Genomic DNA, 14088 nt, shown 5'->3' on the forward strand with positions numbered 1-14088 from the left:
AGGAAGCTTTAATAAGTTTTGGATTGTTCTTTGTGTACTGGACTCAACCGAAGCAGGCAATTTTGGGAGGCTCCGAATGTTTTTGATGATTCTTTGGACCTTTAACAACCATCTACCTGAACATTTACACTGAATAATACCAAAATGAGGAAAAGAAAGAGGCGTCATGTTTCAGGAGAAAAAAAGAGAATTCCAAAAACTTTCCGTCCTGGATTCAAACAAATGGAATCTGTTTTTAAGACACACACACTCTAATGGCCCTGGCAGGTCCTGGTGTGTGGGAGCTTGATGCAGTGATATAAGAGGCAGACAGGAGACAGAGAGCAGGTCAATAATTCATTAGATAGAGGGCTCAACTCAACTTCAACCTAAATAAACCGTCTGTAACAACACACATATACACACACACAGACACACACAGAGACACCTCTCAGGCAGTCTCTATCTCACTAACTCTCAAAATCGTCTCAACGACTGTCAGGGGAAAAGCCTCCCCTTCCACTTTCCCTCCATTTCCAGCCCAATTTCTTTCCCTCCACTAGAATTTACAGCCACATCGGCTCATTTCTGGTTTTATTGGACTGTTTCCTGTCGACTGCTGGATATAAAATCCATTTGTTACCAATACGACCTGACAGCGATGTGCTTACTGCAAAGTTTTAAAATTACAAACGATATGAAATTCAAAAAAGCCTTAATGTTTAATGTTTAAGGAGGTCAAAGGTGCCATGTGTCAGTCTTTGCTGCTGCCATATAGAAAATATTAGCATTTAGCATCCAGGATTTCTTCTCTCTGCTGCTGGATGCGATTTCAGCCATTATTACATTTTCTGCTCTATTCAAAATGGACCAGAAATATGCTGCAGATCATCCACCGCCTTTAAAGTGCACAAATGCAGGCAGAGTCCGATCTCATTCAACACCGTTGTGGTGTGATGGAAGAAAAGCTGGCGGAACTTTGTATGAAATCTCTCCAGAACAGTGAAATCCCAATCCCAGTGGTGAAAATAAAATGTGATGAGTCATAAAATGTTTAACGTGAGATATCGAGTTCTCAGGCTGTCCTGAAGTCTTCGCAGAAGTTTATAAAAAAACATTAAATGTGACATTCCACGCAGCTGTTTTCTGCTTATGTCACGTTAACCCCCTCAGACTTGTCTCCTCAGATGAGATTCCGTCCTCTTGTGATAAAACTCTGGCCGTCCCCTCGGAGGTCTGGCCGAGTCTGTGCGACACACAGACAGATGTTTGGGGTTTCTTGTTGTGGAGACACAGAAATGAATCAGCAGAGAGGACAGCAGGGGTGAAATGAGGGATCTGACACGAGATCGGCACTAAACCAGGGATCAAACCTGAAACCTCTGCAGTCACAGTCACAGCTCAATGCTTTCAATCCAAAAACATATCTGTGTTGTAAGCAGGCTGCTCCACATGCAGCTTGGTGCTGAAAAGGTTTCCCAGCAGACTCACCTCGTACATGGTGATGATCCCGTTGGTCTCATTGGGAGCTTTCCACTGCATGAAGATCTTCTCCTCGTACGGCGTGTTCTGCAGAGACTCCGTCGGCACAGAGCCCGGCACTGCAGACACACAACACATCACAGTGCGTTACAATGCAAACACCCACTGAGTGCAACAAAAGTTCTGACAACAAAAAATGTTACAAGAATCACATTTAAAGTCTGATCTCCGCTTTGGTCACCTCCACTAAACATCTAACAACATCAACACGGAGAAGCTTTTAAAGATCCAAAATGTTAAAGAAGTTAAATATGGGCATTTAATATAAAATATGGAGGTTTCAATTCTGTCACGAACAGAAAAGAGGAAAATGAACAATATCAGGTTGATCCCCATGATGGTGTCGGACTTAGACAGACTTCACGTGGGCCTAAATATTCATAAGAAAAAACGTCTGAGGAAGGCAATATGTTGACGAGAAAGAGGAATGAAAGTGGAGGAGAGGAAGGACTGTATATTAAATTTCTACTACAGTTTCTCATCATTTAACTCGATTATTTAACCACAGCCAAAGTTTCAAATATCTGGGAACCGACTCATCAGAAATATTGAGTTTCCCAAAATCTAATTCTGGCTTGGCTTTTTTCTTCTCCTATTCTTTTCTTATTTCTTATTTCTTGAACAGCTGAATTTCCATTTGCGGGCAGATTGAGGTTCTGCTGACGAGAACACGGTGAGAAGTGAACTTGTGATGGAGGCTGATGAACCTGGTTTCAGTGAAACCGCATCTTCATCGCTCATTCAATGACACAAAGAAGTTGCAGATTATTAGTTTCAATCAACTGATGAGAGGCACGAGGAAAAAAAGTTCATCAGAGCTTCTGTCAGGTTGGTAATCAGCTTTCTGATGCTTCACGACACACGTCAGGGCGAGTTTAACCACGAAGAGCTTCCACTCTCAGGTGTTATGGCAGCTCGGAGGAATGAAAGCGGCCTCATCCCGAGCCGAACGGCAGACAGACGAGCTGTAAGGATGTCGTGCAGAGATAAATCTTAGAGCAGCTCTGTGGACGGGGAATAATGGAACAACTGCTGAGACGGATCTGGAGCAGACTCACTCATTTTCTCCACGACATGGACACGTTTCCTGACTCGCAGCTGGCGGAGCGCTGCATTCAAATCAAACTCATTCAGATGGAAAACCTCAAACCGAAAGTTTATTAGCTGCCAAAGTCAATCTGCGACTCAATGTCAGCGGGCGGCAGCCTGGTGTCGGGGGAAAACCTCCACCTGACGTGGTTTCCTGTGCCGTTTGTACCTGTGTAGGCAGCTTTTCTTTTCCCGCCTCTTTAATTAGCCGCTCTGCACTCCGAATGAAACAGCAACTTTGAGATTGAGGTGCCAACTTCAGTCTTTAATTGAGGCAGTTCAAAACAACATCAGAGAAGAACTGCAGCAGCTGCAGCTCGCCGTCAACGCAGTCCGCCGACTTTCAGGGTCAAGAACACAGCTGATTGGATTAAGTAACAAATCCATGAAATTTCCTATTTAAGCCTCTGAAGGCCGGTTCAAAAATCACAACAAGGAGTCGGATCAGTCCGACTCTCTGACTCCTTCTGCGTTTTTATCCGTCCATTCTCATCCTCCATCTTTGATAGTGACGTCTTAGAGGCTTCAGAGCCGCTTTTAATATTAAGAAAACTTCAGAACAGCTGTAGAATGACCCAAACATATGAGAGGAACTTTTCTTTGGAAAAGAGTCTGAACTGATCAGACTGAATCAGAGTCTGAAGATGAGGAGACTTTGTGATGTTGATAAACTCTATAAAAGTCTAAAGATATAAAGTTTGACTGTGTCAACAGTTCTGCAGTCACATCCTTCCTCCCTTCACACACACACTTTTTACTGTAATGAGCTGTGTGTGTGTGTTCTGGCTGTCTGACAGGCTTCATGAAGGCGTACGAGCAGAGCAGACGTGTCAGACATCTTGTCAGGGAGTCAAGTTGTCAAACACACACAGTTACACCTTGTTACACACAAACACACAACACACAGCTACACACAAACAGGAGTGCTTTGACACTTTACACTACAGCATACACAGACACACACTGAGGGGTGTGAATAGTTTTAAATGAGGAGGAGACAGAGCGTTGTGTGTGTGTGCGTTTGTGTGTTTGCTGCCTTTCCTCCTGTCTTATTTGTGCTCATCCTCTCTGACCTTTGACCTTTCATCAGGCTCTTTGTGGCTCAGACAGGAAGCTGTGTGAGAGCCGAGTGCTTCTTCCTGCTTTAACCCAAACATCAAGCAGCTGTAGGAGGGCCTCCAGCATGTGTGTGTCTGTTTGTGGATTCAAAGCTTCTCCTGCTGCTTCTTCACGTGATGAAACTACGGCCTGAATTTAAGATAAGACTTCCTTTATTGTTGTCTCGGAGGGAATCAGCTCTCATCTGAGCGTCGCACAATCACTGAGGACTAAAACACACACGCATCCACACACAAAGAAAGACAACTTCTAACACCAATAAATTGAAACCCAAATTAGCGAGGCTGTCAAAAAAAGGAGCCCTCAGCTTGTCTGGCAGCAGGTTATGGCATCACTGTTGGGCCCAACGAGTTCTTCTTCACAAACACAACTCGCTAATTCAGTCCATTTAAAGCCGCTTACTGACAGATGGACCAAAGTGGCACTCAGCACTGATAATGATGATAACAAATCTCTAAATGACCACAGCTCAGCTTATAATAGTCTTTAAAAATGTTGTGTTTGATGTCTGGTTCAGGTGGGCGGGGCTAAGGGCGTAGGGCGGCCTTTTGTGACGTCACAAAGGTGCTGATGACCTGACAGCTGGTTCTAAGGCTCAGTGTAACACATTTTGTCCGACTTTAACGATACAGATTTGTTTAAGTGACATCAGCTGCTGTTACAAAACAACCACACAAACTACGCGTCAGCAGTAAAACCTGTCACAACTGGCTGAGACCTTTTTGTTGTGTTTACCTAAAAATTCGACGCTGCGACCTGTTTCAGACCTGAAATAACAACGTTATAGAAAGCATGCGTCGATCTAAATGAGAGTGCTTAAAATCCCCACAAGAACCGCAGTGAGTTAGTGACAGTGTCAGAGAACTCTGACAGAAGAATATTATGATTACTAATTCCAAGGTGTTGATTAAGGGCCCGGTCTGTGCAGCAGATCAAATTATCCTAACAAAGAAACGCAATTAGATCCTGCCATTTTTATTCAACACCTTATCATTCATTTTTGTGTGTGTCTGTGTGTGTTTGTGTACACTTTCTCCTATTTTATCATATGAAGTCCCTACCTGAATGTCTGGCTCGTGTGTGTGTGTACCAACATTGGCACAGTGTCTTTGCATCATGACTCAACGCACTTGTGTATTAGCTGGATACTTCTATATGTGTGTGTCTGTGTGCGTTGTTGTTGTTGTTGTGCACTGTGGGGGCCGAGACAGAAGCAAACAGGCTTCATTGAAAAGATAACAGCAGCTGTAACACATTAATCATAACTTGATTAACTTCCACTGTGCTGCAGAATGAATGGCCTCCTTTATTAAGCATCTCTCGCTCTCTTTTTTCTCCATTCTTTAACCCCTCGATCTCTCGCGCTTTGGGGTTCCCTCTCAATTTAAATTAGTTTCCTCTTTCATCTTTAGTCGTTTCCGTGTTTTTGTTGTTTTCCAACACAAACTGCTCGATTTGATGGAAATCTAAACTCTGCAAACACGTTAAAGGTGCCGGTGAGATATTATTGCAGACCTTCAAACCTTTAAACCTCCTTTAGTCTTGTGGAAACATCTTGTAATCCTCATATATCTTTTTTTTTTTTACAGCTCCATTCTTCTTGTTCATGTTCCAGATTTCATCCCAAGACCAAATAAAAAACAGCAGTTGGATTAAGATTCCATTAAACATTGTGACAGATGTGAATTATTTCTCATAATTTGAGACGTTCGGGAACGTTTGTTTGCTCACGAACAGATGATGCAGGTCAAATGGGCCTTTTTTGGGTTTAGAGAAGCATTAAGAAACAAAGCAGCAACACAAAAAGGCTGAGTTGCTGATAAATGTGGAATCTTGTGTTCATCACTTGAAACTTTGCTCGGTGGCTTGCGGGTTGAGACGAAGCTCTTATCCTCTCCGCACCAAATAAATGGTCAAAGTGATTAAAAGCTCATAAACAAGAGCACTCCAGACACTAACTGCACTTTGATGAATTCGCCTTTTAGAGAAGTGACAGCTGTTGAGAAACAGATAATAAAAGCTGATGTCTCTGTTGTTTTTCTTGTGCTGTTATCTCAGAAAAGGCTTCGCTCTCTGAAGATAAAAGGATTATTAAATCTCGATGACTGTGATCGTCCTCGCAGAGGACTTTTTCTCTCTGACAGAGAACTGCTCTGCATGAGAACATAAACTTGTCACAAATATAGACATTTTACGTTCTCTGTTTTAATATTTAATATCCGTTTGACTCTGAGAAGCGCTGACGTGGATATCTACCACGATAGAAAAAAACATCATGAATTAAGCAGCTTTCTCAGGAAAGAAAACAACCCTTCATTCGATGTTATCATTGCTAGGAAAACATAAGTAGTAACCTTTTGTTCTTTGGTTCAAGTAAAACAGATTTTGAAACAGTTTTTAGTTCAGGGGAGTGATTGCGCGTCCAATTATCACATTGACTTTAATTTTAAATGCTGATATTTTTTAACCCCTAATATCTATTCTAAGATAAATATTGTAACGTTTTTGTGATGAAGTGAATTTTTGATGAATTTCTACATTTTTTATTTATGTATGTCTGTATCCACAGTGCTGCGACGCTCCTCTTCCACAGAAAATAGTTCAAGTTTGTTCCAAAAGTCACGCTTTAAAAAACAAATCGTTGACATATGAGTCGATGAAGTCACTAAATCTGCTGTTGAAGTGGCTGATCTGGCCTGAGTGGAGAGATGAAGCCCGTCTGTGCCGGTTCAGGTGGATCCATCATTAGAAATAATCTGACTTTAGACTAAATTAACATACAGATTTAGAAATGCATAAATAAATAAACAGATAAATATGTAAATATATAAATAAGCAAATAAGTAATGTAGGAACAGAAATAAATAATTTTCATGACCAAAATACATTTTCTCCTCATTTTTTAATTATTTATGAATACGTTTATTTATTTATGATAGATTTGGAGCTGATTTTCATGATTACGGCTCATCTCTATATTTTTGTTGTTCAGGTGGAGAAAATAATGTGTGTTTTTGGTTTGTTCTAGTTTTCTGTCTTCACTGAGACACAGAAGCAGCTGATTCTGAATGTGAGGAGACTTGGAGACACTTTCTGATATTTTGTTTCCTCAGTAGGATGAGGGACCTTTGGACGGGCTGCTCAGGGAGGAAACATTAGCTGTCTCCATATATTTGCTCATGTCATTCTTGGAGGAAGAGGTGAGCGGTCTGTGGGTTGTTGTGTGTATTTGATAAATCAAGGCCTGGAGGTGAAGCAGCTGGTTTGAGCCGACCTGACAGGTATCTGACAAATAGGTGTTTCGTCCTCAGGTTAATAGGCTGCTGTGTACAATAAGTGAACGTGACATTTATCTCTGTGGGTTTGTGTACATGCGTGTGTGTTTTTGGCTTCAAATTGACTTTTGCTGTTATGAATGGATGGACAGCTGCGACAAAATGGACAACACGACAGGAAAATAGACGGCAGATAACTGCAGCAGTCTCCATCTGAATAATCAGAATGATTTTAAACATTTAAAACAAATATTTCAGTGGTGGTGTTTTTGGTGTTTTTCTATAACGAGCAATCATGACTGAATGTTTCCTACTGAACCAACAAAAGTCTCACAAAAAACTAGGAGCCAATCCCGTCCCCTGGAGGGAACAGGGGGTGTGGCTTGTGGCAGTCATCCACTGCCACAAGCTGAGAACTACAGGACCCAATGAAACAGTTCTGATTGTCGGTCAGTCTCAACCTGCCGGCCTGGAGAAAGGCGGCGGTGGGCGGAGCTTAAGGCCAGGAAGATCCAGGAAGTAAATGTTGATTTGCTTCCAGACCCAGTTTCTGTTTGTCATTTGTAATTAGTTCTAACTGTGTTAAACAAAATAAGGATTTTAACATGTCTGGAGAAGAAATTTACAGCGTCAGCAACACGATGAGCTTTCACCCTTCAAAGCTGAGCTTCTCTAAACGCTCTAGGAGGTCATCTGTAACTTTCCAGCATTGTGTTCACGAGATAAAAGTTTAATTTCCTGAAATAATGTCAGAGATCTGTCAGAGACGGCTGGAGGACTCGTGGCTGAGCGTGAGCAGGAAAACATTTGTGCGCAGCTTCAAAAAGGTGAAACAGTTAAAAAGGACATGATTAAAACCACAGACGCTCTACTTCTGATATTGCTGCTATAAACCGAAGAAAAATGAGTCCTGGGCTGAAGAGACGGGAAAAAAGGCTATTTTACATCTTAATTGCAAATTGCCTAATTTGGCCCTTAACATGGGAGACGGAATATTTTCAATTTCATCAGCAACATTAAATAATAAATGGAAAATCATACATACATATGTGCATGAGTGTGAGTGTGAGACAGAAGCTGCTTCATTCTGCAGGAGCTGCAGCTCTATAAAGCCATTAACGTACAAACAGCAATTAGCCTCCATGTGAACAATCGCCGTTCTGTTCCCTAATTACTGAATTACAACCAGGAGATTAACGACGGTTAAATAAAAAACAATTAAGAACAAAACAATTAAGGCTTTTCCCTCCAGCCCCCAAAGCCATCGCTGCTCCCCAGTAATGTTCACTCTTCTGTTTTTGAAGGCGTCAGACCCGCTCTGCTGCTAAAGGTAAGAATTTCAGGCTTCGGAGATGTGATATTCCCCAGAAGCTAAATTCAGGCGATATTAGTTATGAGATCAGGAGAAAAACAGTGAGCCCCGAGGAGGGCAAGAAGGAGATGAGAGATTTTGGATCATTAGAAGGTCTTCTTTTTTTTTTCCTGCTTATCAGGCGTCGCTCTAATGGATTCCAGCGATTCCATTTTATTGCGGGCGTGTTGTTGAGAGAAATGTGAAGCAGCAGTGAATTATTAGCAGCAGCGGCCGGGGCAAGCACTGTGTTCTGAATTTAGTAGAACACGGAGCCCTCCGGAAAGGAAACCAGAGCTTAACATGTTGTTTTGAAATGATTTCAGCTGCCGGAGTGCATTTAAATGTGAAGAGTCAGAATCTGGGCAGAGTACCAGGACATTTCTGTTGATGAGACACTATTTGGGAAACTACAGGGATTAAACCTGTCTGATTACAGACATACAAATAAATATATCTATATCTGAGAGCATCTTTAAAGCTGGTCTTAAAGGTGTATTAAAACACTGAACTGAGCTCAGCCAGCTCTGTAGTTTTACTCAGATGAACAGTGATAATGATAAATAATAAAAATGGTGTCTTTGTAAACGTTTTTTTTTTTTTTGATAGAAACTTCAGATCAGCTCGAGAACCCAAACAACCCAAAAAGAAGGAAACATTCACAGTCTGAACTGATCTGAAGATGTTTTAAACTGTATTAATCCTGCAGGTTTTATCGGACACAGTTAATCCATAAATAACTGGTCATAATGTATAACTGTTATAGTTTGTTTTTTTCCACTCTTCTTCCCTGTTTGTTGTTGTGTTGTAGTTTTGTCCGGTGCCCTGCTGTGACTGCAGCTGTCACTTCCTTATCTTCCTCTCTCTGATGGAGCTATCTGGGTTTCTGTTGGTGGCCAGTTCTCCTCCAGTTTGTCTAAAGAAGTCGCTGCTGCTGTCGGATAAGTAAAATGACACAGAACGTTTTTCCTCCCCGGAGACGCCGACCATCCTCCGAGCTGCTGGAGGAGCTGGAGTCACATCAGAGGTGTGTTGTGTTACACACTTTTCTATAAAGCCACCTGACTCCCTGTTTGGACTCACCGTCCTCCTCGGTCTGTTTGACGATCTCCTCGCTCTCCTTGCTGCCCTCGGGGTTGGCCAGGACGAGCCGCAGTCTGACGGTGACGAAGGGCCTGAGCCCCCTCAGGGTGTAATGTGACGACGTCTGGATCAGCTCCTCCGCTGCGAACTCCTGCTGGTTGAACACGTACTGGTACTGCACCTGGACAGCCGAGGGAACACACATGACCTTTAACCTTTGAGGGGATCAGCGGCTCAGTAGGCCGAGTGTTGATGTGACCTTGGGCTAGATGTCGCTGCTGACGGCTGTGATGTATGAATGTCGGTTTGTGAGCCACTGTCTGTAATTTGTCTGTCAGCCAATCACAAAGTAGCCCCGCCCCCCAATCCATCCCCTGCTTTAAGTTTGAGTCTATAACCAGAAAACAAATAAATTTGAATATCCAGACATTTTATAGAAAAGAACAATATGGTGTCCCATACCGTGAAGTCACAGCGGAAAATAATTCCTAAATGAAGTGCAGACGTACCGTCAGGTTGTAGCTGTGGCAGCGAGTCACGGCGTAGCCGAACGTCTCCCACTGGATCATCAGCTGTCGGGCTCTGACGTCCACCACATTCACATTCTGGGGCCCGTGGACGGGATCTGAAGGGTGGAGGGGGGGGGCAGGATGAGGTCAGAGACAGTCAGCTGGTACGACAGAAAAACATTCAAACAATCAGGAACTCCTGAGCTTGAGCCTGATATCCACCAAAATATCAACCAAATCAAGCGATAGAAATTCTCTGACAAACAGTTTAAGTAACAGAAGATGCTGAAGATGCTCAAAGAAGGGAGACGTTTGTAAAAAGAACAAAACCAGAAATAAATCTGAGGTGTACATACAATACAGAAAATAAACATCTTAAATAAGACACAGACAAATGAAAAATGACAAGAATGAACTCTACTGATAGAAATGTTTTTAAATGTTCATCGAACATTTAGACCAAATTATCATAATTCACAATATAATAAATTCACGAGAGCTCTCAGAAGCTCATGTCGTAAATATGGTACAGCTGGAGTTTTAGGGGTAAAATTCAGGAGTCAAAGTCAGACTGGACAACCCTCATTACTGTTGTCCACATGTGTCGCACACACAGAGTCTGAGGTACAAGAGCAAAAACACGCACACGTGGAAACAACACAGAGCGTTTGTTCGGTCAGCTCACAGCAGAATAAGAGTGCGTCCTCATCCAGCCGGCGGGGCGACTGCTCATTTTAAAAACAGTCAAATTTGTTTGTGTCAGATCTGAAATGTTTGACATTTTTCCAGTTAAACCAAAGTATACTTTTGAAAATCATTAATCTAAACAATAGTAATTAAATGAGTTCGATTCAGGAGTCACTTCCTGTCTGAGGCATTTAGTGTCATCTCTCTGATTTCATTGTGTCACTTTGAATCACTCCTGAAAAAAAAAATAAAGGAAATCAATCCAGCCATCCTTAAAAAGTCTTCGTAGCATCTCTTGGCCGGTCAGCATTCGTTCTTTGGCCAAACAGCTAATTAAAGCAGCTGACGGACTCTTAGTGAACCCTGAATTAAACCACAGAAGATTTTGTCTATGAAGACTTTTAAGTGCATTATGGGATCGTTCAAACAAGCTACTTACTTTAAATCTAAGCTCGGCCTAATGAGACGAGATTAGACAACAGCACCGCGGATAAGCCATCTTAGAGGCCATCTGAGACAGGAGTGTGTGTGTTAGTTTGGGTGGACTCCCTGCGGTGCTCCGGGGCTTACAGAGTCTGTGTTTATACTCAGCAGACCAAAGCCTATAAAATAGTCTGGTACTTCTGAATAAAACTGTGCCAAATTGACATTTGGCAGCCAAGGACGCTGTGTGTGTGTCGGGGGGGTCGTCAGGTCAGCAGGAAATGCAGTCCCCAGAAAATACAACTGTACCACATCTGACCAGGACTGTTGGCCTGAGCTCTGCAGAGTGAAACTGACGCAGCTCAGGAAGAATAATTTGTCATCGGACCAGTTAATGAAATCTTTTTCTGCTTTCTTCCCTGTTAGGAACAGGAAGGGCGTCATATCAGGGGGTTGTTGTTGTTATTTATCTTTAATCAAATCAAATCCACTTTTGTTCATGTATAGCTGAATGTTGACAGAGTTACTGAACTCTTTATGGCTCCTGAAGTAGAATCAACAGAATAGAAGACAAGATGTCCATCATTGTCCATGAAGATTAGATGAACGAGGTGGCTCAGTGGCCCAGTGGGTACAGCTCAGTCCAACACAACGGCCCGAGTTCGAATCTGACAAACGTATCCTAGACAGACAGATAGATACGTTATTAATCCTGAAGGAAGCTGAAGAAAAACCGTCAGAGCTGCATCGGCGCCTGCGCAAGATCTATTTATTACACAAAGGTGTCCTGCTGTAAACCGCCTCTGGCCCACTGCATGCTGGGAAACCTTCAGCCCCCACAACCCTGAAGCAGATAAGTTACAAATCAGACGAGCCATGAACAACAATCAGGTTTAAAAACATCATTCTGCTGAAGGGACGGCGCAGAAGAAGACATTCAGTGGGAGTCAAAGACGGAGCGAGAGTCAAACTCCTCCAGAGAACAAACTCGTAACCACACACACTTAAACAGATCAAGTGATGTACCTGTAATGAACGCACACACCGTGATTCCTCAATTAGAGAGACATAATCGCTCGTCACTGAGCCGAGGAGAGAGAATTAAATCACCGCTTTTCTCCGAGAACACCAATAAATCAACGGCGCTCTCGCTGCAACGACTTGTGTTTCTGCAAAGACTCAAACCCAGTTAGCCAAACCGGATTTATGCTCTTTGGTCTGCAGAGGGAAACAGGCCAAAAACAACAGGCAGCAACCACCAGCCCCCCCCACCTCGCCAGTCAATGCCGCCCACTTGAGCCGCTCGTCTTTGCGTCGAGTACGATGGGAGCTAATCTTTCAGATAATCTGACTGTAGCGGCGGCAGAGGCCCTGATCAGATCAGTGATTCCTGTTTCTGGGACAGAGACGGTGGAGACGCCAGCCCCCCCCCCCCAAACCGTAGTTTTTTCTGAAGGGACAATATAGAGAAAGACGCATTTGTGTTGTCCTCACTGTAGTTTTACATTCACTCCTCTTATATCGCCATCTGCATTTCTCTGAGGACCGAGCTTTTCTTTCACTTCTGGTCTTTACCTGATCGGGTCGCACAGAGAGACAGCGAGGAGGAAAGACTCACAGCCAGGATTCCAACCTCACAAACTTAGACCTGCTTTATGATGAATATCATTTTAAAAACACAGACAACACACAGTAAACATTGTTTCTGAACAATAACTATCTTCTGTATGAATGCAGGACTGCTCCCTGAAGTTTAACAGAGGTCAAATTAAAATCCATGAGAGCTGCAGATGGGAAGATGGAGAGAACAGAAAAATAGAGAAGAAATACAGTTGGAGATGGATGGAATCGGATGGAGGGAGAGAGAGAGAGAGCGGGAGGTTATTTGAATTATAACTTTGTTTACATCGTTAAGTCGATGATGGTGTCTCCCAGGCTGCCCTTGGTCATGACAAATGCCATATTTGCCACATCATCCATCTGACTTATTTTGCCCCCCCCCAGCCAGCCCCCAGTCTCTATGCTCGTTCCCTACATCTATTTTCAATCTCTCAGCCGTCGCCATTCTGGAGCTGAACATCAAAGACCCGTTATGATGTCAGCAGGAAAAGGCCGAAGTATAACAGGAAGTAAAAACAGGAAGTGGAGAGCTCAGAGGAGATAAGAAGACAAGACAGCGGATGGATGGATGATGATGGATGAAGACAGCTTGGCTTTGTGGGCAGAAGAGGAAGCAGCGTTCCTCCATCATGCATCAGGTGGGGTCAGCTGGCGTGTTAGCGCCCACATGCTGTGAAAAAAAACTTCAGACAGCACAGCTGGAGCACAGCGAGGGCAGATCGGGGGACACAAGTGGCCCTTTGGTCGTCATTCAAAGGGCCACAGCCGGCAGCTTCCTGTCCTTTCACTGTAAAACAACACCAACCACTAACAGCACTACGGATAACAACGTTGATCTGATTCTAATATTTTTCTGATGAATCCATTTTCAGGAAACATCCGCAGCGTTTCTCATGAGAGCTTATTTTCAAGGTTAAGTATAAAATGACCAAATCCAGGTGTCTTCGTGCTGAGTGGACTTTTCCCTGATTTCTTCCAGCGTTGATCATCTACAGTATTCCGGCTAACAAGCATCTGTACCGGAGGATTCTGCTGATTCCCTCCTGATCTGACCTGAGGAGAAGATAAAGTTGTTTTGCCTGCCTTTAAAAGTACTTAAGGGTCTATCGGATGTTTTGGCAGGTAGGTATCTAGTTCAGGCAGCAGCCCAGCGAGGCATTGTGTTTTGGGATGCCTTCCTGAATCTGATGAATGAGCAGCAGAAATGGAGCCATTAATCCAAAGACTTTAGGGAGCCGTTCCAGGGAGAAGAGGGAGAGGAGGAAGAGGAGGAGTGGATATCAATCTTCCTGCCTCCCTGCGCTCCCCCATCCTCCTCCATGTTGCTCTCCTGATCCTTTTGTTCTGTGTTCATGTTGTCCACGCTGTCATTAATACTGTTTTTCATAACATTCTCTGTTTCCTCTTTGCT

At 43.2% G+C, this 14088-nt stretch overlaps 1 protein-coding gene across 1 annotated transcript in view; it reads right to left on the reverse strand.

Annotated features, from left to right (window-relative positions):
* ptprt (protein tyrosine phosphatase receptor type T) overlaps positions 1–14088 on the reverse strand; it is a 167966-nt gene that overhangs the window by 95217 nt on the left and 58661 nt on the right. Inside the window, exons 9-11 of the mRNA XM_029502321.1 lie at positions 9948–10063; positions 9439–9619; positions 1471–1580 (exon numbers count right to left, since the gene is read on the reverse strand). Of these exons, the coding sequence (XP_029358181.1) occupies positions 1471–1580; positions 9439–9619; positions 9948–10063 (407 nt within the window). The remainder of the gene's footprint in view (positions 1–1470; positions 1581–9438; positions 9620–9947; positions 10064–14088) is intronic.

Source organism: Echeneis naucrates, chromosome 5 (assembly GCF_900963305.1).
Source record: "Echeneis naucrates chromosome 5, fEcheNa1.1, whole genome shotgun sequence".
NCBI lineage: Eukaryota > Metazoa > Chordata > Actinopteri > Carangiformes > Echeneidae > Echeneis > Echeneis naucrates.